This window comes from Sordaria macrospora, chromosome 4 (assembly GCF_033870435.1).
Source record: "Sordaria macrospora chromosome 4, complete sequence".
In the NCBI taxonomy this organism is placed as follows: domain Eukaryota; kingdom Fungi; phylum Ascomycota; class Sordariomycetes; order Sordariales; family Sordariaceae; genus Sordaria; species Sordaria macrospora.
This window is the reverse complement of record NC_089374.1, coordinates 3,678,959-3,702,889: the sequence shown is the minus strand read 5'-3', so window position 1 is coordinate 3,702,889 and position 23,931 is coordinate 3,678,959. Positions and strand designations below refer to the sequence as shown.

Below are 23,931 nucleotides of genomic sequence, written 5' to 3'. Positions count from 1 at the left end.
GAGACTTGGGGTGGATCGAAACCAACAGCCGTCCGACGAACTGCGAGAAGTGGACGTCGTCGAAGAAGTTTGGGTGTCCTATCCACTTGGCTCGGTCTCACTCCGCTGGATAAAAGAAGGGAAGGCTGCTGATAGGGGAAAGAGTTTGAACACTGTCCTACTGTTAGCGTCCAAGAGCCAGTGTAGATCCGCAAGAGGCGACAGGATCCCGCGTGGAGGTGGAACCGCTAGGAAGGCTGGATAGTCCAAGAAGGCAAGAGGTTTTGCTACCTTGAAGGCGGAGGGGCGTGCCGGTTCCGATACCCAGTGGTACTTTGCACAGGATGTGTAAGCAGAAATGTACCGACCGGGTAGGTTGGAGACCCGGGTGGGTTCAACAGCTGCTTTCGCTTTGGGGAAGGATTTGCCAGTTGAAGAATCGACTGGGGAATGGTTGTCTCGCTCAGAGCGGGCGTCGATGCTTTTCTTTTTTGAACAACCACCACAAGATTGCAGATACTTCGGGCGGAAATAAACCTGAGAGAACAATTAACCCCGAACGAACCTGTCTTGAAAAAATCGATGGATTAGGCGAGGAACCCAAACACAGGCCAAGGAGAGCTCCCCTGTCCGCCGACCATCCCAGTGAGTGTCTTTTTAGAGGTCAAAGAAATGCTCGATACATACCTACAAACAAAGAGGTGGTGTCCGGGTATAGGACAGGGTACGCATGCTTTATTTCCCGAGTAAGGATATGGAATCAGGGGGTTGAAGTACGTACAGTGTACAGTATATGCTAAGTTGACAGCGTTAGCTTGGGGGGCCAAAGAATAAGAAACAGGAGAGGGGTGATTGAGTAGTGTACAGGCAGGGAAGAAGCGAAGGAAGTGCAGGTAGAGAGAGATACAGTGAGGCTGGAGGTACCTGGTGCTGCAGGGAAGGGGGTGAAAGAAACTTGGGAAGAAGGGAACGGGGAAGGGATGCTGTGTGCTTGTACCGTACTGTACCGGTAAGTGGGCGAAAAAGGGAAGGGGTTTGCCGTCGGTGTTGGACATCTGTTTCAACGGTACATGTTGATGGGCGAAGGCTGACGGCCAAGTTGAGGTTCACCGCTATCTAAAAGAAAGCATGAAAAAGAATCAAGGACGTAAATGAGGAGCCAGGCGGGGACCAGGTCTCCAAGCTGTTGGGACTGACACAGGACAACGCTACCTTGCTACGTTTCGGGCTTGCCCTGTTCTGCCACTGGCCACTTGCTGCTACCTGGCACTGCGGGAGCCGCCGGCCTGAGGGGAGCACGGGAGGTACTGTATGGGAGTGGACTTCCACTTGGGGGATCAGGAAGATGCATACCTTAGAATAAGGTTCGATTCCAAATTCGATGCTAGAAGCTCCTTGTCGATGCTGCCACCGCATCGTCGAGCCAATAGATCGTGGCATCTGTGTCAGGACGTCAACGAACCGCCCGGGCCTGTTGCGACACACATTGACGACGAGGGTTGAAAAGAGGGGTCCCGTCCATGTCCGTCCGATCTTTGGGTTTTTCCCCGGATGGAAGAAAGCGGACTCCAAATTATACCCAAAAAGGGAACGACGTAATGAGCCAAGCGATGGCTGAAATTTTAACCTATAACAGCCTTGCCGCATGATCTTGAAGTTTGATGGTCAACGACTTTCAGTCCTTCAACAACCGCACCATTACCTCCAGACGATTCACTCACCGTCACGAAAAAGAAGCAAGTGCGAAGCAAGTGCATAGCTTCGGAACAGACACAATTTGTCTCCGGCCAACTGTATGGCCTGCCAAATCCCTCATGATGCGTGTCGAGAAATGCCAAGAGCAGTTTTCGAGTTGTTGGTGGATGCGATGGTGAAAAAGCCGCTGCGAGAGGTGAGGTACCTAGCGTCCCGTGGTGGATGTTCGTCTCCAAGAGGAAGTCGCCAGTGATTAGAGTGATCCGTTCAATCAGAGGCCGCGGAATCCAGGGCAGGAGTCGGTCCTCATCCGCCCGCCGCGGCCGGATGCATCACACTACATGGATTGCACATCACCACTTTCACCACTTATTTTGCCTTGTTACATGAGTAGGGCAGTCATACATATCGATACCGTGCAGGTTGTTGAATTTCGAGGCAATGGAACCTAGTGCTCCGTTCCATCTTGGCTTCTACCGTCCTCAATGATGCCAGTCAGCCAGTGTAGAGGACTTCAAACCCACCGTGTTGAACTACTTGGCCGATCATGGACGACGTTGGTAAGGCCGACGAAGAGCAGAACCTCCTTCCGCAATGCGCAACCCGCCCCGTTGCTCCCATCAACGTCTCCAACACGCATGTTAACGTTGCCAAGGTGCATGCACTGTGCATACGCTATTGTCCTCAATCTTCCTAACGCAGTCAGAAATGATCCGAGGAGCCCCAAAAGGGCAACAGCCCTTGCAAAGGTCCTCCCCAACGCGGCTTATTGCCGAGCACGGAGCTCTGGAAGTCCGGTGAGACCCGGTCCGGTGCTAGATGCGCTAGACGAAGAACACGGAAGTCTGCTGGATCCGGCAGGTCTTTGCGAAGGGTATCGACGCCGAGCGGCCCCGGGTCCACCGTGCCACGCCTAGGACTCGGGCTGAGCGCCATTCGCAGAGCCAGTCGGCGAATGATGGGGTCCCGAGGCGGTGGACTGGAGTCGGTCTTTTTTTTTGACTCTGATGCACCGGCGCTGCGACCAGCATTCACATTTCCAAAATTTGCGACATGGTGGAAGGCCAGGAGGTGCCCGCTAGGAACTTGGAACTGGAGAAGAGAAGGATTCTTGTGAAAAAAAAAGAACTTTCCGCGTCTCCATCTGCCACGCCGTGCGAGTAAGGTTCCTTGGCTGCGTTTCCACTTCTGTGATGACCGATGACTGTGAGAAATTGTCATGTGCGAGACTATCAATCATGGGCATTCCCTTTCTTGTCGGGCTTGTTTGTCCCTTCCCAAGAGCCGCGCGCCAGTTTTGGGGGTTGATCGGTCAGCATCCGAACCTTGAGTCAGTGCCCAATTGCGAGGCCGACCTTCGTTTTTGCTTCCAAGAGGTGCGCTTCCACAGTCGGTCAGAGGTCGGTCAGGTCACTCTGACTTCAACCCCCCGCCGAAATGGAAGCCAAGAAGAGATAGCGCAAAGTGGTCGGGCATTCCTGGAACATCGGTCACCACATATCGTCTTGAAAAGAGGAAAACTGAGAAAAAATGGCTGACTGAAAGAAAGCCGCCAGAGTCGCTCGTTGCAGGGAAAGTGGAATTGGCTGAATGGCAGCAATTGGGGGTTGACGGCAGGTGCTGTGAACAGCGAAATCGGTTTGGGACGGGATGGTTGTCAAAAAAGAAGATGGGGAAAGCACAAGGGACCAACAGGGATCTCGCAGGGATTAGACGTCGATTTGAGCCACCGGATGCATAAAAAGCACGCTTAATCGCTTGGCTGACGTAAACGTAAGCCCATTAGTACATATCCATTTGGCGGCTTTCCCTTTCGGATCCGAACACACGGCCAATCACAAATCCCACATTCGACTTTTGGCGTTTCCACGTTTCCCATTCTGCCATCAACTGAAGACGCACTGCTTGGCTTGTGCCAGAGCAGAGATATCCCCTTGAATCATCTTGGGTGACAGGCATTCACACGTACAGTATCAACGCCGAGCCGCAGCCGGGAACACCGCTAATTGAACACCAAATCGAGTCTTTTTGCTGAGAAAAAGGGAGAGTTGCGGCGGATGCGATACGGGACAGCCTCGGCAAGTACAGGTACCTCGGGGGACTTCAGCTTGAAGCTAACATAATTGGTGATACTATGAACCAACAAGAATCTCAATGTTAGACGCAAGCCGCGCGGGAGTCGTGCCAATGCCCGCCAACTCGGACGTGATACGGTACCGTTTGGAGCCCTTCAATACCAAGAGATATTAGGCAGCTATATAACACAAAAAGATCTTCTTCCCCATCCCAATATCGGCCTCAGCTGCCAAACTCTTACTGGGTACCTTACGTGAAAGCATGATGTACACACGAGCGGTACATTATGTATGTATGCAACGTTAGAAATCTTTTACCCCTTTTCTTCGACTTCCATGCATTCCAGGGGTGAGTTTTTTCCCCTTCTCCATCCAGCAAGTGGAAGGCCAAGAAACCATAGCGACTCGCTAAAATCACGCAGCTCCATGACTCCATTCCCATCGATGCATCCGCACGTTGTACAATCAGAGGCTGCCATGACAGTTTTACATAACATCTATGGATACATTGGATACACGATCGATAAGCTGTTCCGCGGCTTTGCTTGGACTCCATGACTCTCTCCACAAGTCAGCCTTGCGAGACCTCCTCCGTCATCGCCGATTCGGCAGCGAAGGGACCCTCAGAGTCGGTTTCTGACGGGATACGGTCAGAATGAGCCAGGGCTGGCACACACACTGCGGAAGCATTTAAGTTTCCGTACCTTTGCTTTACGGTCAAGCTTCCGCCGCATCCTACCTCGCCTACACACCCCATTCCGCCCCTCGGGGCTTTTGCAGCTATCTCTTCTCCACCAAAAATGTCAGCACTTCAGTGGCAGCGCCCCGTTGCCGGAGGCTCGTGATAGGGACATGGCGCCATCCAGCATTTAGGAATGCACAGTACGTACTACACTACACGAGAAACGCACACATGGCTTGGCAATGTAGCAAACTATTCCACTATTGGTAGATGCTCACGAGGGCACTTGCTCTTTCCGTCCACTGCATCTCCAAGACTCCAACCACTCACCAATTCTTTTAATGTGTGATATTCGTATCGACTCGTATCGCCAAAAAGTGTTGGATCTGCGCAGGCATTCGGATCCGGTGAGATGTTTCACGATGTTCAAACCACCAAACCGCCCATTCGCAAGCAGTTCACGCTAATGTTTTGCCATTCAATGCAGTGAGGGTAGGATGGCAGAGGTGGTAGGCTCCTGGTTAAACCTTTAAACGTTTCACAAGGACTTAGCAAGCGAGCAATGACGAGATACTAGTACTGCCTCCCTTAAACTACGTGAGTGGAACGTCTATCTCGCTTACAAACTGATGCTGTACCGTGCTTTGTTCACATTCGGTGTCTTCTAAACCCAAAAGAAAGCATTCGAACTCGACAAACAAAAGCTCAGTCCAGACTTCAGAAAAGCACAGGGTAATGAGTTACTACAGTAGCTGGGCAGATCAACACCAGGGGACGGTACAACACTAGCACCAACCGGGAGACCACATCGTCGTATAGATATCCACGTCATGGATATGCGGTTCGTCTGGAGATATATGATGTTGAATGGAGATCTCCCAAGGCTTTGACTTGCACTAGGCAGGAGCTCTTCAGGACGATCTCGGGGAAATACTGCATAGTCAGGTATGTCGGTTGAGTTTTCATCCTTCGCTGCACCCCCATCCGCACATCTCCATACGTAGCCGCTGCTAGAGGTGAAAAGTTACGAACCGAAAGCTCATGGACCCCTTTCATGGAAACCCCCTTTAACATCCTTCGCCTTTGTGAGATGTACCCTACTCCATCATACCCGTGTGAGCCGTGATATTTGCCGACAGTTTCGCCGCATAGCACTACGAGCATGGTTCCACCGCCGGAATCTGAACCAAATGCCCCTATTTGACTTAAACTAGACCGAACCACCGGCATTGAACGCTAACCCCCCACACGCACGACGAGGATCGAGCTTGCAAACCAGATGTTCCATGAATTCAGATGCTTTGGGGGCCTTTGGCATTGTGGTTCTAAATGTGCCCTAACGGTTTACCTGGACAGGAATATGCGAACGACGATTCTCACCGATGTTCACTTTTAACTACTGCTGGTTGACTTTGTACTTTTCAGGAATGAGTTCTGATAGAAATGCCTGCAATGTATGCGGTACACAACTTGAACGCTTAACATGACATCAACATGGCAGTCGGCCATATGCCATACTATAACCTTCACTGATGGACTTCTACCGCAGCACAATCTGCAGCAATACGTTAAGAGACCTCAGTGAAAGCGTTCAAAGCATCACAAGTCCTCGTTAACGGATTCTCTGTATCTTGAGGTTCATCAACAGCAGTGGAAGTTTAAGTGCTTGGCACCTGTTGGGGGTGAGGACAGGAAATACATATGTACCTAGTTAGAAACCACCAGCTATGAGCGCTATTAACTGGCATTCTCCTGACCGACGGGACTAGCAACATCGTATTTTTCATCGAGACTTCCTCATCGGTTTTCCAGATGAACAAAGATGGCCACAGGAACTGAGAGTGTCGTCGAGCTTCGGCAGTTGTCAGCTGTCTCTCGCAACTCACGTTGTCTTTTCATATCAACGGACACGGACGCCTTCAAGGGGGAGTAAGGTGTCTCGGGCCGTTGTCTAACGGAAGGATATGTTTTAATATGTAGCTCAGACAGCTTACCCTAGAATGTGCCTAGAAAATCTCGAGGTTCCTTCATAGAAGTTGTCGAGGATGATAACCCGTTTGACAAGAATTCTTTCCGGTGAATGGCGGGAAGGGGCTTTAAAGGTGTGATGAGAACCTTTGCGGGAGAGGGTTGTCGGCCCCACCTAGGTTGTAGCCAAGCTACCCCGCCCTGTCGTGCCTGCCGGGCAAGCCATCATGCCCTGGCAAGAACGGTTGGATGACCCCCACCATCCCTGCCTCCCACTCCACCGCAGGCAACCTCACCTACACGGTACCCTTGTCCCTCCATCAGCCGCGACTGAGTGATAGCTTCACGACCACTACCTACACACACTGCAGCGACAGAATAGCAGCATCAACAATTTACTGGGTTATTTTTATAGCTTAAATCATATCGACAACACACTCGTCCAGCTTCACGACCCAACCTTAGCAAAATGGACGACCGGAAATTGGTCTTCTTTACGTCTATCGAGGATCAAGGCGGCGTCATCGTCAAAGGTAAAGCAGTCCAGCTCGTATCTGTTCCCACAAGTTCCATTTTCTCATGCCAGTTTTTGGCCTACCCCCCTGTCTTCAGATAATATTATTTTGGTACTCCTTGCCGCTTCTTTGTATGATGTTATATGCTGATTACATTGTCTGCTCACAGAGACACCGAAATTCGACCTTGATCTTTACATCCAGAATTACAAAGGTATACTTCACTTCCCTCCCAGAGGATAAATGTATATGTCCCTCTGACTTACAACGTCCAGGACGTACACGATTCGAACGTCTATTCCACATTGGCCGCAGCTCAGTCCCGCTATGTGTCGATGCACTCAAAGCCGCGGTACAGGAGGCCAAGGCTGGCAAGGACATCCTCAGGTACCAGATGGCAGTCAACTCCCTTTTCCAAGCAGCTCGCAACGAGCCAGAGGCCTTGTTGGATAAGGCATGGTTGGACGCCAAGGCGAAGGAGAACCGCGAAACTACACTTCATCTGCAAGCTGAGCTTCAAGGCTACAAGAACAACTTGATCAAGGAGAGCATAAGGGTATGTACTTGAGGGGTTCCCCCAAAGAAAGAGTGACAAGAAAGAGTGACAACTATGATACTAACCCGGTACACTTTTGTTACTCTATACAGATGGGCAACGAGGATTTGGGCAAGCATTTTGAAGCCATCGGCGACGTCGAGGCTGCCATGGACAGCTATTGGAAGATGAGGCCGGATGTTAGCTCAACAGAGCAGCTTGTCGACATTGGGAAACTCCTTGTCCGAGTGGCCATCGAACGTCACGACTGGAAATCCGTCGCCAATCATCTCAGCAAGCACGTCAACTCCGCAAACGACTCGGACCCGAAAGCCAAAGCCCTCAAAACGTACGCCCGGATTGCAAACGGCATTGCCGCGCTAGGTCAGGAACGCTACAAGGAGGCCGCTTTCTCTTTTGTTGAGGCCAACTCCGACGTGTCGCCAGAGGTTTACAACCAGATCGCCAGCCCGAACGACGTTGCCATCTACGGCGGTCTGTTGGCGCTTGCCACAATGGATAGGCACGAGCTGCAGGCCCATCTTCTGGACAACGACTCTTTCCGCGAGTTTTTGCAACGAGAACCACACATCCGCCGGGCTATCACACAGTTTGTCAATGGCCGATACGCTGCGTGCATCGAGATCCTGGAGTCGTATCGACCAGACTACCTCCTCGATATCTACCTGCAAAAACATGTGCCCAAGTTGTACGCCGATATCCGCACCAAGTCCATCGTCCAGTACCTCAAGCCCTTCTCCTGTGTCAGGCTAGACACGATGCAGAAGGCCTTTAATGGGCCGGGCCCCTCGATTGAGGACGAGCTGTTCACCATGATCAAGGACGGGAAGCTGAACGCACGCATCGATGCTATCAACAAGGTATGTCATGTTACCTCTCTATTTCTTCAGTTTATCAAGTACCTTTTTGCTGACCAAACATCACCTTCGTTCAAAAGTCGGTCATGCCACTCTCCACCGACTCTCGACAGCAAATGCAGTCATACGCCCTCCACACGTTTGAGGACTACGAAAAGCAAGCCCTCGACAGGATCCGGCGCATGAACATTATGGCTGCCGATCTCGAAGTGAAAGGAACCCGCAAGCCTGGATCAATGAATGACATTCCCATGGGCATGGCCATGGAGGGTGCTGGGGACTTGGCCTAGCTGCCTAGGAAGCCGAAGGGTTCAGAAGAGCGAAGCTGAGGAACACCCTAGCTTTAAGGACGAAGGTAAGCATCGGAGCCGCCACAATCAAACTCCTTCATGGAAGGCGAGAATGTTGCGTGGGGTTTAGTTGCAGTAGTAGACCGTGGATGAAGAAGGGTTTTAGCCGTTATGGGTTGCTAGGTGGCATGGCATTGCAGGGGATTCTTCCCTCAGTATCATGCGGCTCGTGTCCATCGATAGGGGGATGTAGTTAGGAAGTCCCCTTGTGCATATTTTAGGTTCGCACAATCAAACTGAAGAGAAACAGTCACTCAATATCAGACACAATTTCACGCCTAACGTCTGCTTCCCGAGCTCTGGGTTCAGACGTAGCCTGAGGTCGAACGATCGTCTTTAAAATCAAGATGGGTATCATCATCACTATTTCTTCCGCCGCTTCCCCTTCCTTGTCCTTATGACCTGCTATACGAAAAGCCCCAACCCTACTCCCAACTAACCCATCAACTGCCTAACATCCTCCGGCGGCCACCTCACCTGCGCAAACGTCAAACACCGCTTAATACTCTGCAAGTACTTCCTCGTCACCTCTCCACCCATGATATGTCCCCTCTCACCATCATGCAGTTTTTCTCTCGCACTTCTCTCATGGATACCCACCATCGTCACACCAATCGGCCACGCCGCCTTGCCGATACTCAGCCGCAGATACCCATCGTTGGCATCCACATACCGCCTTTCCTGCGCCGCCCTCACAATCTCCACAATCGCCTCCAGGATATCTTTCTCGAGGTCGCCGTTTTCGAATTTCCGGAAAAGCGGCCGCATCGTCTCCTTGGACTGCACCATCGCGTTGCGAGCGGCCTGCCCCGAGAAAGTGTCCGCGTTGTCTTCCTTGGCGAGCGCGATCTCCCATTCGCGCAGCACCATGTTGAAGTAAGACGCCAGCTGCCTGAACAGGTAGCGGCGGGCTTTGCGGTCGGTCGGGGGCGGGATCTCGGCCGAGGTGGAGGGGACTTTCATGTCTTTTTCTGCCACGGGCAACAAGGAGGTGGTGATGGGCCCTGTGGGCAGGCCCAGAGCTCCCAGCCCGGCGGCCTTGCGGTAGCGGCGCAAGCGGGAAGCGTGTGTTTCGCCGAAGAGACAGGCGGGTTCGCCTAGGCCGCGCAGTTTGGTGGTGAGTTCGTCGTCGGGGATGTCTACGTGATCATCGTCGTCGTCGAGATCGGAATCGTTGGTGACGGGTGTCTCTTCCTTCTCGGAACCATCGCCGGCGGGAGTGGGTGGTAGATCAGGAAGACCGAGACGCTTGCGACGGGCCTTCTCTTCTTCGGCTTCCTTGGCTAGGCGGCGGGCGCGCGATTCCTCGGCTAGTCGCCGTTTCTTCTCCTCGCGCGCTTTGGCTTCTTCGATGGCGTCTTCTTCGCGCTTGCGCTTCAGGGCGGCCTTGGCGGCGCGTTCTTCCTCTAGGCGCTTCTGCTCGGCTAGGTAGGCGGCTTGTCGTTGGGCTTCGGCTTCGCGACGGGAGATAAATTTCGGAGGGGCGGCGGCGGCGGCGGTGGTGGTGGCGGAAGCTCCTGCGGCTGTTGAGTCGGGTTGAGTGTTAGTATCCTTTGTGGTTGTGTTTGTTGTTTTTGATAGTGATGATGTTGGTTTGGTGTTGCTCGTGGTGCCTTTTGCCTTGGCGATCTCCTTGGACATGAGGGCGGCGAAGTCCATTGTCGCGGTGTTTCGGGGTGGTGTTCCCTCCTCTTAGTTATGAGTTGTCTCTTGATCTTGTTCGTTCGGATGATATGAGATTGCGCCGTGAGTTTTCTTGTTGTTAATCGTAGTGTTGAGCTTCCAAGGTGTTCCAATCTGTCGTAGGTGATGTCGAGATAAAATGGTCGAGGTAAAGCTTTGAAGTTACGGGCGGACGTTGCACTGGAGGTCGGGTGCGACTCCACTAAACTTTTCGGAGCAGTGGGACCGTGGAACCGGTCTTGAGCCGCTACGCGCTAGCGCAAGCGCCGCAAGGAACCAGTCAGCTCCTGCCAGCGACTTCTTTCAGCCCCAGCGGGCATGTGAACTCGCGACCTGAACTCCATGACGGTGCCTGCCGATTCCCGGCCATCAAAGAACCGGCCCGGGCACAGCTAACGCCCCCCACATGTCCGACGTCCACGGGTCGGATCGCGGCGCAGACGGGGCTCTCCCATCCCACGCACGTTCACTAGCTGCCACGATGAGCCGCATCTGCACACTTCATGTTCTCGAATACGATGAGGAAGCTGGGAAACACAACGTTCTGTATTTTTAGTCAAAACTTGCGTCTCATCACAATATAGCAAGAAAGCAAAGTTGGCCACTTAAAATATGTAAAAACAATCAACATCTTCATCACAACTTCATCTTTGCTTTCGGACAACGCTCACGACCTATTGCAAATTGCACCACTCAATCGACCGGACTAGATTACAATATCCTATAGTCATCGGACATTAACATTTAGCCAAACATGGATCAAACTCATTCAGACGAGCCTTCCGCTCTTGTCAAGCGAGAACCACCTTTCATCGTCAGACTTTACTATCGCACCGGCGCATTCCATCGGTAGAGCCATGCCCCAATCCCCCACTTCCTTCAAGACAGCCCAGCTGACATCTCTCAGCATGAGCGAATTCACCTCAGACTCGCACCTGCCCCTCTACGTCGAAATCCCCGCCTGGCGCTCAACAACCCTAGACGAACTAAGTCTCGACCTGGCCGACGAGCAGCAGCAGTCACCGGGCGGCGGCCATCCTCTAGGTCTACTGCCGCACCCAGCAATCGGCACGCGCCTCGTCTTCCGGCTCATCTACGTCGACACGCGCCAGGACTCCTCGCGGCACGTGTCCAAGGACCTGGGGAGCGTGGTCATCGGCGCCGGACTCCCCGGAGCCGACTCCGACGCCGGGCTTCCCGATGACGACCCCTGCTACGATGACGCGCACAAGACGCTCGGCGATGCCAAGTTCATGCCGGGCGATTTTATTTCTTGCGCCATCCTGCCGCCGAATGACCTGGACGGAGCGGTCGAGCCGGTGAGCGCGGCGAGGACGGGACGCGGGTCGGGCATTGGAGAGGGGAGGAGCACGGCTGCGAGTCCGCCGCCGCCGGGGCCGAGAGGGAGGGACGGTGGCGGCGGTTATGGTAGGGATTATCATCGGATGGGGATGGGAGATCGGTATGGGGATGAGCCAACGCAGGTAAGGGGATACCGTGGTGGGAATGGCGGTGGCGGTGGTGGTGGAGGAGGAGGACGGTATGAATCAAACTCGTATGATTGGGGAGGACGGAGGGAGAGTAGGGGTGGACGGAATAGAGGTCAGAGGGAACCTGGTATTATGCCGCAGGGAGATTGGAGGAGGGGATTTTGAGGTGTAATTCTAGGAGGGAAAAGGATTTCAGTACGGCAACAGATGGGCAGAAGACGAAATCGGCCTGGTGCATGCTGGATACCACGCGAGCGAGTATCATCTTTGATGGAAGTTTTGCGATATGAAAGATTTTACTGAGTGGGAAGAGGGGCTCTTATCGAGCAATACACGGCGGCTAGTTCAGGACGGCAACACAATTTTTGCACGAAGGACACGGAAATTATATTATGGACAATGTTGCCGGACCAAGACATCACGACTAGGAAGATGTTCGCTTGATCCAGATGTATCATGATGCGCGTGAGAACTTGGGAAATCAAGGAGAGTGATTCCAATAGTATGTTTCATGGGCCCTAGCAATCCCCGGGTTCTGTGTTCCCCTGGTCCTGTGTTCCCCCTGTAACTCTCCTAAGAGCAGTTGCCAGTCAACCTCATGTAAACATCCTCACATCCTCACAATTCCCCTTGCTTCCTCTTGAAACCCCCCACCACTTTAAAACTCCCGCATGTCATCACCTTTCCGCTTAGCCCGGAAGTTGTACTTGCCCTATGTGCGTGTGTGTCTTGTGTGAGCAATCTCTCCTCCCGATCCACAGGTTGTGTTGCTTTTCATTTTATGTTGGATAAACTCACATCAGACTTGTACGCAACGTATCCAACAATAGCGGGAACGACAACCATGTAGGTCAAAGTGATCCTGGCGGTGCGGGGAGTCCAACGGAAGTACTTGTAGCGGTTGCTGGTCATGTCTATGAGAAGAAGGCAGACGGTGTTAACGACGACACTTGATTCCTCCGCCTTGTGCAGTCCCTCCCCGGTTTCCATCCTTGTTTGGAACCATGTTCGTAACGTAGCGCTTTATCAAGTCCGGTATAGACCAGGCTTATATTCCAGAGTTTTGCACCCGCCTTGATTTGGTGTTGACATAGGTCCGAGACACGGGACAACATGGCGAAACATGGATCCATCATCGTTCGTAGGGTTCGTAGGGGAAAGCGGGAGTGGAGTAATCGCAAGGAAAGGGCTACATACTGGACAGGCGAACGAACGCCGGGTCCTGGGCCAGCTCTATAACAAGTCACAAAAGAGTGGTTAGCATTATGACCTCTCTCTCAAGGTATTCGTAAGTACCAGTTGCTATGCGATGCGATGCGATCCAATTGCATCACTAATCGCAGTCGCAGTCGCCATTGCGCACAACAAGACAATGGGGAAGGCGTATGTAACGGGGAAACCAACTGTAATGCTCGAGATCGCCCGCCATCTTGAATTATTTCCGCTTATAACGTGCTGGGATGTCTGTGGTACTTCGGTCGGGGTGTGGTGGAATTGCGCCGGGAAGGGTCGTGATGTCGAATGGGTCACTGTGTTCGAGTGGACGATGGAGGTGGAGTCTTGGCGGATGTGGTGGTTTGTTGGTTGCACAAGCTTGGAGCAACGTTCCTGTTAAGGTGAGAACGTGTGCTGCGTCACGTGCACCGTGCCAAGTTTTAGCTTTAAAGGCTTTCTGTGACTTTCACGTCTCCTTTCTTTCCCGACGACTGATTTCTGGTCACATTTCCCTTTTCTTTTTGGTTGCGCCAACGGGTCGGAAGACACCGGTCCTTCAAAATCCGCATTGGGTCGTCAAGCGGTGCGTTAACATCCCGTCAGCGTCGTGCTCCTGACTGAGTCATGTCCGACATCCCTACGCCCCACCGTTCTCAACCTTTCACTGTATTTCGCACTCATATGGTAGACCCTTCAATTCTTCAACTGGGAGAGCCAGGCAAACACTGGATCTTTGACCCTTTCAACATTAAGGATCCGAGCCACTTGAGAATGCTTTTACGATTATGATTCGCGTATCCTCGTCTTCAGCATACAAAGCAATGAGCAAGTCAACTCGTGGGGTTGTAACGAAAAGGGAAACCTATGTCGCCCGAGTTTGCTCCGAGTTTGTGCCTCGCAGGGACGAACCTCTCGTCCCATCTGCGGTATATCAACCAGAGTCGCGGGCTACCCGACACTAGGGACCGGTTATTCCACACTGTCTGTTCGTCTTTCTAACTTTCTGACTCGCCTGTGTCTCAACTGGGAAGCATCTGATGATATATTCGGGGTCTCCTTGCCCACCCATGAAAGAGGATCGGACGCCTATCTAACCAACCGGCCATCGAAATCCAAATGCTCCTTAGGTTATTTCGTACCGCCCTCCATGCACAATTGCTTTCTCACAGCTTAAACTCCAAAATTTACAAATGGAGGACGTCGGCCTGATGTGCGTCACCAAGCTTTTCTTAGGTAAGCCTAGGAAGCTGTCAAGCCTCGGTGTGGTGACATCGCGTTGCATTGTAGGCGGACGAGGCGGACGAGGCGGCCTTGGCAAGCTTATCTGGTCCTGGATGGGGGGTGGGGCAATGAACTGATGAAGCTTTCCGCTTTCGCTCTTTGCTTGCCTGTGTGCCCTTGCAGGGCGGTGCTTCCTCCCTTGTGCAAATCATCAACTCGCTTCAATCATGAAGCAGCGGCGGAGGGGGTTGAATTCTAGCCGCCCGCCATAACAGCCACAGCGATTTGCAATAGTCGCATTTTTTCAGCCCTAACGGAGGTACGTCAAGACTTTTCGTCCGAAGTGTCTCAGCCCGGTGCGAGAGTGGCAAGCTTGAAAGCCAAGGAACGTGCTGCAAAAGCTTGGTTGAAGAGACGGATGTTGGCCCCTGGGGAAACCTGGAACTTCCCCAGATTTTCTTCGATCCCATCTGTCGTGCATCTCAGATCTATTACGTACGGCATTGACTCGCTTGCCACGGCGCTGGGACGGCTATCCGTTTGCTCCGGTCAACGACGAGATCAGACTCGACATCGGTCAATATCTCCGGACGCCATGACGTCAAGACGGAATGAACTAGCTTTGGTTGATCAAGGGATTGAAGCGAACGACAACCGCCGCTGCTGTGGCTGAAGCTGGGATAAGATTCTTTTTTTTTATAAAAAAAAAAAAAAAAAAAAAAAGTAAGCCAACATTGTGACTTATTCCCGCGTATCTTATGTCTTTCGTTGCCTACTCGAAATCTCTTCCGCGGAATGGTAGAAGGCAGGAATTACCCAGTCTTGCTGCCTTATTGAAGGTAACATGGTGATCACTCAGCCCCCGGGCCCAATTGCCTGAAGAGGCATGGATCCATCACCAAACTAAAAGCACCGCTAAAGTTGACAGTCGAACAACGAACCGCGAAACCTGTCAACTAAACGCGAAAATGCCGACGGAATATGTACATTCTGCGTAGATCAACCACATACTATATGCACATACATGCATGATTACAATGTCGGTCTGAAGGGAACAGCACTTGGCATGTGTTCTAATCACCAACACACAGAATGGACCCACAGACCCCAAGATGGGACCCTGCAAGCTCAGCTGCCGCCGTTGGTCCCGTCTTTTCTTCTGATCCCCATCGGGTTTGATGGAAACTCCGTGCGTCCCTCGAGTGGAGGGTGAACACCACCGACTTCACCGTTCGCGTGAACCGGATGGCGGGACTCAGGAGTGGGGATCGGGACTCTTTTTTGAAGAAAAAAAATACTTCGGACCAAGTGGGCTTTTTCATAGACCCTGGCGTCAGAGTATCATCGCTTTCACCACCAACCCTTGACATATGAACTGAGCCTCACTCGTCCGCTTTGCTTACCTATACCTAGACCCTCGCCTCGCCTTTCTCTCTTCCTACCTAGGCATTTTTCTCATAGACCTTGTCTTTTCCCTGTTATTATTTGGGTTTTCATGTACACGGAACCCAGCATATAAAACCGGCTGCACCGCACAAACAATGCAGACTGTATCAGCCTAACTACCTCGAGGACCACCCGATCACACCTGCCGCTACCTTCACCAATTCTCGAGGCCTTTCACCCACACAATTCTCACCTGACCGGAACATCCGGACCAACACCAAACTTCCCCTTCAGGACAGGACGAGTTAGCTGCGACCAAGTGTTTGGTCCTTGTGCAAGTCATCCATGGCCAACATGACCATGGGGCTAGGGACCTCCGGGGCGCCATTGGAAGCGGAAGCTGCCCCCGTCGGCGTCAATGGCGGCACAGCTCCCACTCCCAACACTACTCAATCTCAAACTTCCACGCTTCCCACGTCGACCGCATGCCCGCTATCCCCATCCGGTCCATCTACTGAGGCTTCAGCAGTACCCCTCAAACTTGATCTCCCTGAACCCCACGTCTTAAACTCGGCCTGTTCCCAGCCCAACAGGCCCTTCGCCACCATCGCACAAAATTCCGATGACAATGAGGACGATCCCATATACAACGACCAAGACGGTGCTCAGTCCTTCATCCAGCCGGCCATTAGCGCAAGAGCGACTCATCTGACCTCACCAAACACTCCGGCTGCTGAGAAGGCTGCTGCCATGAACTATCTTCCTAGTCTCTTCGACTTCGGGGATGATGGAGCCAGGGCCAAGTCTTCAGGAAACACCTCTGCTGACCCCAGCCCGCCCATGAGCCCGAGGAAATCACAGAGGCGTGGCCATTTTCGCCAGTCTTCACACTCAGGGCTTCCGGATCTTCCATCACCATGGCGGGCTGAGCCTAAGCAGATGATTGTCGGCCAGCCACATGGCGCTAAGACATCGTCCATGTTCAACGTGTTTGGGAATGAGGCAAGGTCCTCTCGTGCAGCTTCAGCTGGAGAGAATGCCCTCAAGAAGTTGTCCAAGGCTCTTCCATCCATATCGATACCCACCCCATCTTTCTTTTCATCCGGTTCCGGCTCTTCTCACAAAGATTCCAATTGGCCGTCGATCCCTCATCTTCCAAAGTCAGCCACGATAGCTGGCATACGCTCTAACCGAGCCCAAACAGGGCCTTCCCTTACCACACCAGGAACAGATACGAATCAAGGTCCCGTCCGGTCATCATCTCTGAGAGCCTCAAGGCCTCCGACCCTTCGCCACTCTACTTCTGATGATTCACTCTTATATCAGTCCTTGACCCGGGTCTCTTCATTGGGCGACGATGAGCGCTTCGCCGATGTTCGCGAGCAGGTCAACACCAGGATAAAAGCCATCATCGACAGCTTCGAGCCGTCATTCAAACTTCCTCAACTACCGAAGAGTACGTCATTTACACGACTGATGGCCGTAAGCCGCGAGAGACTAACGGAGGCAGGTATCACATCGCCATTGAAGAAAGTGGTTCCTTCAGGAAGTGACTTTCACGGTACAGATGGAACACGCTCAGCTCCTGGACCAAGCAGCCACCGGCCGTCACGAGAGGCTGTTCATCCTCTTGATGCGATCCTGGAAACTTTGACAGGAGACATTGTGGTTATGGGAGGATATCGAGGCTCTATTCTTCGGTCCGCCGAGCCCCCGTACCGGCAACTGTGGGTTCCAGTCAAGGTAGGCTTGAACATCCGTAAAGTGAACATGGAAGTTGGCCTGGAGCCCGAGGACGAGGAGAACATGGAGAAGCACATCTTTGCATCGGGCATGCTCCAGAATATCGGACCGGTGGATATTTCAAGGAAGCTCTTCAGAAAGCTGAGGGAGTGCGAGAACGCCCGCAACGGCAAACTCAGAGTCCATGACTACGGCTACGACTGGCGACTAAGCCCTGCCCGACTCTCAAAACAACTAAACGAATTCCTCGAAAAGCTTCCATCCAACCAGCCTCACACGCCGCCTGAACAAAGAGGTGCCTGGGTCATTGCGCACAGTCTCGGCGGTCTCATCACCCGGCACGCCGTCAACCAGCGCCCGGATCTCTATGCAGGCGTCGTCTACGCCGGTGTCCCCCAGCGATGCATCAACATCCTGGGCCCGTTACGTAACGGCGATGCCGTTTTGTTGAACGAGAAGGTATGTTGAAACTGCAGAGCTGAACAAGCTGGATGATGATAGTTTAGGAGAGAAGGTCGGCCAGAAGGCTGCCCAGTCGATGAAATCTATACGCTAACAGATAGGTCAACAGGTACTCACCGCACAGGTTAACTTTTCGCTCCGCACCACATTTGTATTCCTGCCCGAGGACGGCTTCTGCTTCATCGACAAAAACACCAAAGAAGAGTACCCGGTAGACTTCTACAACGTAGACGACTGGATCAAATACCGTCTCTGCCCTTGCGTCGGCGAACCTGCCCTTCCACCTCTTCACCCATCCAAAAGCACCGGCGCCCTCGGCAGTCTTCTGAATCTTTCAGACTCCTTCTCCAACATGAACCTCTCCAGCCTCCCTATCCGCGGCCGCAGTAACAGCGGCAAGACCCGCGACGACAACAACAGCAACAGCAAACACACCAACACAGCCAGCAACTACCTTCACAACCACAACCCCTTCTCCTCCTCCTCCTCTTCCTCCTCGCCCGCAAATAACGTCTTCAAAGACCGCACCCTCGCCCCGCAAATGGGTTCATCCTCCACCGAAACGCCAGAAAAAGAACAAGCGCCCATCAACCGCACCCCCTCCTCGCGCTCCCAGGCCCTCCGCTACCTGACCCGCACCCTCGCCGAAACCAAACAGTTCCGCGCCGAGCTCGCCCACAACCCGCACCACCAGGCGCGAGACGCCTACCCCCCGCTTGCCGTGATCTACGCCAAGGACATCCCCACCGTGCACGCCGCGCGGGTTTCCTGCCGGGACGCCATCGCGTGCACGGACGCGTACGACGACCTGGTTTTTGCCAGCGGCGATGGCGTGGTGCTGGCGCGCGAGTCGATGTTGCCCGAGGGGTATGAGCTGGTGAGGGACGGGCGGGTGTGTACGGATCGCGGACATGTGAGTATGTTGGGGGATTTGGTGGCTGTGGGCAAGGCGTTGGAGGCGGTGGTAAGGGGACGGAGGAAGGGGATTGGAATGGGGTGGGTTGATGGTGATGGAGAAGAAGTGGTGGTGGAGGCTGGGGAGAGGGCGCTGGAGAAGGTGGAGGCGAGAAAGAAGATGGAGGCGGAGATAGAGGCGGTAAAGGCTGCAGGGAGGGCGGAGATGGAGGCGGTAGCCAGGGCAGAGGCTGCTGCTGGGGCGTCGGGAGAGGAAAATGGGAGTAGGACAGGGGCTAGTCTGCAAAGGATGGATCATGTCACGGCGGTAGAACAAGGGAGTGGTTAGGAGCCGCAGGCCGTGTCGCTGTCGGTGAAAGAAAGGTGGATAGCCCTGAAGGAGATGGAAACTCGACTGGCGAGGAGAGGAAGTTGGTGGTGGGGAAGCGAAAGGGAGATATCAAGAGCAGGGAGAGAAAAGAGAAGGAAGAGCTGGATTCGTTGAGTTGAGATACCCCGGAATGAAGAACGAGAGAGAGAGTGAAGAGGGACTTACTTGCATGGACGGTGTTCGGTCGGTCGGTCGTTGAGGGAAAAAAAAAACCGAAAGGGTCAGGCGTTCGTTCGTTATAAGGGAATCATTTAAGGTGTTTGGATGCAGAGAAAGAAAAGCATTGCGTGAGCCCAAAAAGAAAGGAAAAGAAAAGACGGCAGCACTACTACATATACCATCTAGAATAGACGGCATGAACGAACGATATGATGAACATTAGAGGATAAATAGAATAACAGTTCACATACTACTTTCTTGCATTGGTACGATTGCATGATTAAGGTAGGTACGGGAAGGTTGATGAAAATGAATCTGAGCAGCAATTCCCTGCCTGGTCTCTTCCTTGAAAGCATGACATGACAAAGAGTAGGCGTAGTGTTGCACAATTAAGTCTTTCTTTCATTCATTCTTCAGCACCCTAAACTCAACATTTTATTGGCGTTATATTTGTTCCAAAATCAAAAACAGTAACATGTATCTCACCGGCACGGAAGGAAATATATATATATAGCTGATAAGCACGACGTCCCCCGCCCAGAACTTCATATCATTTCAGTCATCTTGTGTCTGATGGGCATACATCTATCTCCCTTATCAAAGCTATGTACTTCCAAGCCCAAAACAAAAAAAAAAAAAAAAAAAAAAAAAAAAAAGGCTTTCCGACATCGCCCGTCTCCTGGCCGCCTGGCCGACTGGCCGACTGAATGGCCGACACTAAACTTTTGCCGAGCCGAACGACCCTAGACTTACCGTAGTTAGTCCTTTACCTACCTTACCTTACCTTACCTTACCTACCCTGGTCTCGTCCTGTCCTGGGCGAAGATCGCGCCTAGTGTAGTGTAGTGTAGTGCAAGGGACAGCTATGTCAACGACGTCGACGACGACGTAAGGGGAGAAATGACAACATGTGATTTGCTTCGATTAGGGAAGTGACAAACCCTTCTTTTTCGAAGCATGTGATGGCGTCCGAAATAATGATGATGATGTAGTTGTTGTGGTTAGGGAGTGGTATACATGTAGGCCTTTATGACATGTGATGACGATGTTGATGACAATAAACAAACATGTGATACATGTGATAATGGAAGAAAGGAAGTGAGTGCATGTTTTATTTGAAATGGTCTCTTTGAGACTCATAGGAGATTTCGGGAATTGGGCGATTAATGGAAGAAGGAGGCGAGTTACTGTGGTTTTGTGATTTTGGTTGTAGTTGAGGTTCGGTTGAGGCCCGGGTGGTGGTGTCAAATGTCGATGTTCAATAGTGATGTAGTTAGTCACTTAGGTATCACGTTTTGACTGTAGAGGAATTCATTCACGGAGCCGTCTGCACTTAGCATCCTCTGCTTAAGTTTGTAAGTATACGACGTGAATTGCTTCTTCAGATATCTATAGCTCCTCATACAAGCAGAAAGAAGATATTAGAAGAAGGTATAGGTATGTAGGTATCTATATATATGTACAATAAGAGCTAACTGCAAGAAAAAAGAACTCTTCACTGAGCCAAAAAGTTCATGAAAACTTGACTAAGCAAAAAGAGAATCATAACTTGCAATGCAAAATAAACTTGGTATGACAAAGGAAAAGAAAGAGTGTTGAAGTCGTTACGCAACAAAACAAGTTACTGTGTCGTTGCTGAAGTCCCAACCCAAAAATCCCTTGCGAGGGAACAAACCCGATTGAAGTATGCTCCCTTGCGACCTTTATTGCCTCCCGTTTGCCGTATGCTTGCCCATAATGTATCATATTCCTTCCTCCCTTCCCTTTCCTTCCCTCCTTCTCTATTTGTGTATCAAAGCAGATGTTGCCGTCCGTCCGTCTATGGGTGAAGTTAACTCCGTCGCCGCCGCCTTCTATGCCTTGGTATCCAATTTCTAAACAATCGTAGTTATACAGTTTGGGTATTTCGTATTTCTGGTGTGGTGGTTGTGATTGCTCATGCATCTATCCGGGAATAGCCCGTTTAGAAGCGAGAGATACCACGGCCGAAGATCCAGGAAACGAGCCAGTAGACGGGCACGAGGAACTTGTTCCTGAGGGACATGGACTTGGCCAGGTAGGCGGAACGCCATAGGACCCAGGCGGCCCAGCCACGGAGCTCGTCGCGGGGACCCTGGTGGATGGCCTTCCAGCTGCCGAGGTAGGTCATGACACCCCAGTTGCGGAACTTGAAGCCAGGGGCGTTCTTGACGTCGACGACGCCCTCGTTGGCCTTGTTGAGGACCTTGGCGAGGTAGGTGGCCTGCTGAGCGGCGACCTGGGCGGTCTTGGGGAGGGTGCGCTGGCTCTCGATAACGGCGGCGTCGCCGAGGACGAAGACGTCACGGAGGAGGCTGTTGCTGCCGGAGGTGGGGACGACCTCGGAGCCCTTGGCAGCCTGCTCGGCGGCCTGGGTCTCGATGCGGACACGGAAGTGCTCGTCAACGAGGATGCCGCCGGTGCGGGGGTCGGTGGCGAGCTTGGCCTTGGGGCGGCGGGCCTCGGCGCGGTCCTCAGGAGAGATGGGGATAGCGAAGTCCTTGGAGGCGAGCTGCTTGATGAGGGGGTTGGCCATGAGACCAGTGGACCAGACGACGAGACCGGCACCGACCTCCTTGTCACCGTACTGCTTGATCTTGAGCTTCAGCTCACCGTGCTCGGAACCGAGCTTGCCATCGGCGAGGCGGACGCGCTCGATGTTGTGCTGAGTGCGGATCTCGATCTTCTGACGCCTGAAGGCATCCATGGCATACTTGGAAAGAGCCTGGTCGAACATGGGGAGAACCTTGGGGGAGACATCGTAGACGGTGATCTTGACGAACTTGAGGAGGTCGGGGTACATCTTGGCAAGATCGTCGTGGATGAGATCGTGGAGCTCGGCGCTGAACTCGATACCGGTAGGGCCACCACCGACAATGGCGAAGTGGAGGAGGTTGGCGCGGTCCTCATCAGTGAGGGTGCCGGAGCCCTTGGGGTAGGCGCACTGCTCGAAGAGGGAAAGGATCCTCAAGCGGATGCGGCGGGCATCACCAATATCGCGGAGGAAGTTAGCGTGCTCACGGACGCCCTCGATGCCGAAGGTCTGGGAATAGGCACCGCAAGCAATGACGAGCTTGTCATAGGGGACGTCGAAGGCAGCGCCCCTGGCGGTGGCCTGGTTGAGCTGGCCGCCCTGGCCGATGGGGACAACAGCCTTGCTGGCAGAATCGGCATTGGCGTTGGCCTCGACGCGGATGGTCTTGTTGGCGAAGTCGATATCCTGGGCCCAACCCTGGTGGAAGCCGATGCCGTGGTTCAGGCGGCGGATGGGCTCCAAGACGGTACGGAACTCGAGAGTACCGACGGCAGTGGAGGCGAGAAGGGGGGTGAAGACGAAGTAGGAGCGCGGGGAGACAACAATGCGCTCATACTTCTCGGGATCGAGGTCCTTGGCGAAGGAATAGCCCGCCCAGCCGGAGCCCAGGATGACGACCCGCTCCTTTCTGTCATTGTCTGTGAGGAGTTGTAGTTAGTAATGAGGTTCTTCTTGGCTTGGGTAGGACGATGAGGGTTTTCGGGGGAAGGGGAACTTGCTGTTGAACTTCACGGTAGAAAAATTTCTCGCCGTCAAGGCCAGTGGTGCAGACCGGGTGGACACCTGGAGGGAAGAGGAAGAGGTCCTCGCGAAGCGTGTGATGGAAGCCATCCTGAGACTTTAGCCGGCTGGCGTAGATGCTATTATGGTGTTCGAGTAGGAGTCAATAAGCTCTCCATTACCGATGGCCAGAAAAAAAAGACTTTTTGGACCGCGTCCAGTGGGCGGATCACGATTTTATCCCATGCGGCCGTTAGCTGCGCTGTCAAGGTTCAATACCCTCGGCGGCGGGTCGGCCCTAGCTAACAAGGTAGACGCCGGTGTACGTTCTCTCCTCCTCCCAACCTTGAGGCCGGGATCCATCTGAGCCCATGACGACGGATACGGACGGGGACCTGTGGAGGGGGTCACCTCCGTCGACGTGCGCCAATCACAATGCCGGATTTCGTGATGTCACTGAGCAGCACTGAGTCGGTCTGAGAAGTCATTGGCGATGAGCAGCACACCTTGGGGAGGGACAGGGACTGGGTGCGATTCCGAGCCAGCCGGCATGGTAGTTTCCAGGAATGTATTGAACTTGTATCTTTTCTCTCATTTGCTGGAAATGTCCTCATCTGAAGCGTGGTGGAGAGTTTGCCTCTGGATATGGAAATTTTGGAAATCCCCCCGCCGACACAGGCCGATAACAACAGACTCGAGACGAAGTGGAGGCATTATCGAGAATGAAAACTTTTGACAAAAAAAAGGGTGAAAGGGCAGTCCGCAACTTCTTCCGTTCATTCGCCGAGAGGGTGGTGCAGTGGAGGTCGCGTGGATGCCAGACCGCCAGCGAAGGAGATCATGACCGGGAGAGCCCGGCAGCGCGGGTACAACTGGATCAAGCATCAAAAAGACAAGAGATGAAGAAAGTTGGTGTTTGTCGACATGAGTCGCGGAGTGTCCGTGCGCTTGGAGACCTTTTTCAGCAACTTCTGGTATCTACGGTGGCTTGAGCGCCCCGTCTTGGCGAGGCCAGCGGGGCATTTATTGAGGCGTGGCCAATGAGAACTCAACATTC

At 52.9% G+C, this 23,931-nt stretch overlaps 6 protein-coding genes across 6 annotated transcripts; 3 read left to right on the top strand and 3 right to left on the bottom strand.

Annotated features, from left to right (window-relative positions):
• Positions 1-6,503: 6,503 nt before the first annotated feature.
• Positions 6,504-8,981, top strand: SMAC4_02267 (uncharacterized protein). Its single transcript, XM_003350506.2, has 5 exons — positions 6,504-6,932; positions 7,084-7,128; positions 7,190-7,470; positions 7,563-8,330; positions 8,408-8,981. Exons 1-5 carry the CDS (start codon positions 6,869-6,871, stop codon positions 8,615-8,617), a joined length of 1,368 nt encoding a protein of 455 aa, XP_003350554.1. The 5' UTR covers positions 6,504-6,868; the 3' UTR covers positions 8,618-8,981.
• Positions 8,982-9,112: 131 nt separating this feature from the next.
• SMAC4_02268 (uncharacterized protein) lies at positions 9,113-10,336 on the bottom strand (the record flags this gene model as incomplete). Its single annotated transcript, XM_003350507.2, has 1 exon — positions 9,113-10,336. One exon carries the CDS (start codon positions 10,334-10,336, stop codon positions 9,113-9,115), a length of 1,224 nt encoding a protein of 407 aa, XP_003350555.2.
• A 490-nt stretch (positions 10,337-10,826) lies between these two features.
• On the top strand, positions 10,827-12,015 carry SMAC4_02269 (uncharacterized protein; the record flags this gene model as incomplete). Its single annotated transcript, XM_003350508.2, has 2 exons — positions 10,827-11,209; positions 11,268-12,015. Exons 1-2 carry the CDS (start codon positions 11,115-11,117, stop codon positions 12,013-12,015), a joined length of 843 nt encoding a protein of 280 aa, XP_003350556.2. The 5' UTR covers positions 10,827-11,114.
• A 145-nt stretch (positions 12,016-12,160) lies between these two features.
• Positions 12,161-13,434, bottom strand: SMAC4_12748 (uncharacterized protein). The gene is made up of 4 exons (XM_024655699.2): positions 13,255-13,434; positions 13,048-13,083; positions 12,649-12,764; positions 12,161-12,562 (listed from the first exon to the last, which is right to left on the bottom strand). Exons 1-4 carry the CDS (start codon positions 13,277-13,279, stop codon positions 12,509-12,511), a joined length of 231 nt encoding a protein of 76 aa, XP_024511546.1. The 5' UTR covers positions 13,280-13,434; the 3' UTR covers positions 12,161-12,508.
• Positions 13,435-16,026: 2,592 nt separating this feature from the next.
• On the top strand, positions 16,027-19,120 carry SMAC4_02270 (uncharacterized protein; the record flags this gene model as incomplete). Its single annotated transcript, XM_066089738.1, has 2 exons — positions 16,027-17,874; positions 17,987-19,120. 2 exons carry the CDS (start codon positions 16,027-16,029, stop codon positions 19,118-19,120), a joined length of 2,982 nt encoding a protein of 993 aa, XP_065946909.1.
• A 1,564-nt stretch (positions 19,121-20,684) lies between these two features.
• Positions 20,685-23,685, bottom strand: SMAC4_02271 (uncharacterized protein). Its single transcript, XM_066089739.1, has 2 exons — positions 22,874-23,685; positions 20,685-22,792 (listed from the first exon to the last, which is right to left on the bottom strand). Exons 1-2 carry the CDS (start codon positions 22,983-22,985, stop codon positions 21,285-21,287), a joined length of 1,620 nt encoding a protein of 539 aa, XP_065946908.1. The 5' UTR covers positions 22,986-23,685; the 3' UTR covers positions 20,685-21,284.
• Between the last annotated feature and the right edge of the window lie 246 nt (positions 23,686-23,931).

Bases quoted from the DNA above. Each gene is read 5' to 3' on its own strand.
- SMAC4_12748 (XM_024655699.2), bottom strand. From the start codon at position 13,279: ATGGCGGGCGATCTCGAGCATTACA. The intron at 12,765-13,047 runs GTATGTAGCCCT...TTCTTCTCATAG, and splicing joins GGCGTTCGTTCGCCTGTCCA to ACATGACCAGCAACCGCTAC. The intron at 12,563-12,648 runs GTGAGTTTATCC...ACACGCACATAG, and splicing joins ACGTTGCGTACAAGTCTGAT to GGCAAGTACAACTTCCGGGC.
- SMAC4_02271 (XM_066089739.1), bottom strand. From the start codon at position 22,985: ATGGCTTCCATCACACGCTTCGCGAGGACCTCTTCCTCTTCCCTCCAG. The intron at 22,793-22,873 runs GCAAGTTCCCCT...AACTCCTCACAG, and splicing joins TTCTACCGTGAAGTTCAACA to ACAATGACAGAAAGGAGCGG.
- SMAC4_02267 (XM_003350506.2), top strand. From the start codon at position 6,869: ATGGACGACCGGAAATTGGTCTTCTTTACGTCTATCGAGGATCAAGGC. The intron at 7,129-7,189 runs GTATACTTCACT...TACAACGTCCAG, and splicing joins TTACATCCAGAATTACAAAG to GACGTACACGATTCGAACGT. The intron at 7,471-7,562 runs GTATGTACTTGA...TACTCTATACAG, and splicing joins TGATCAAGGAGAGCATAAGG to ATGGGCAACGAGGATTTGGG.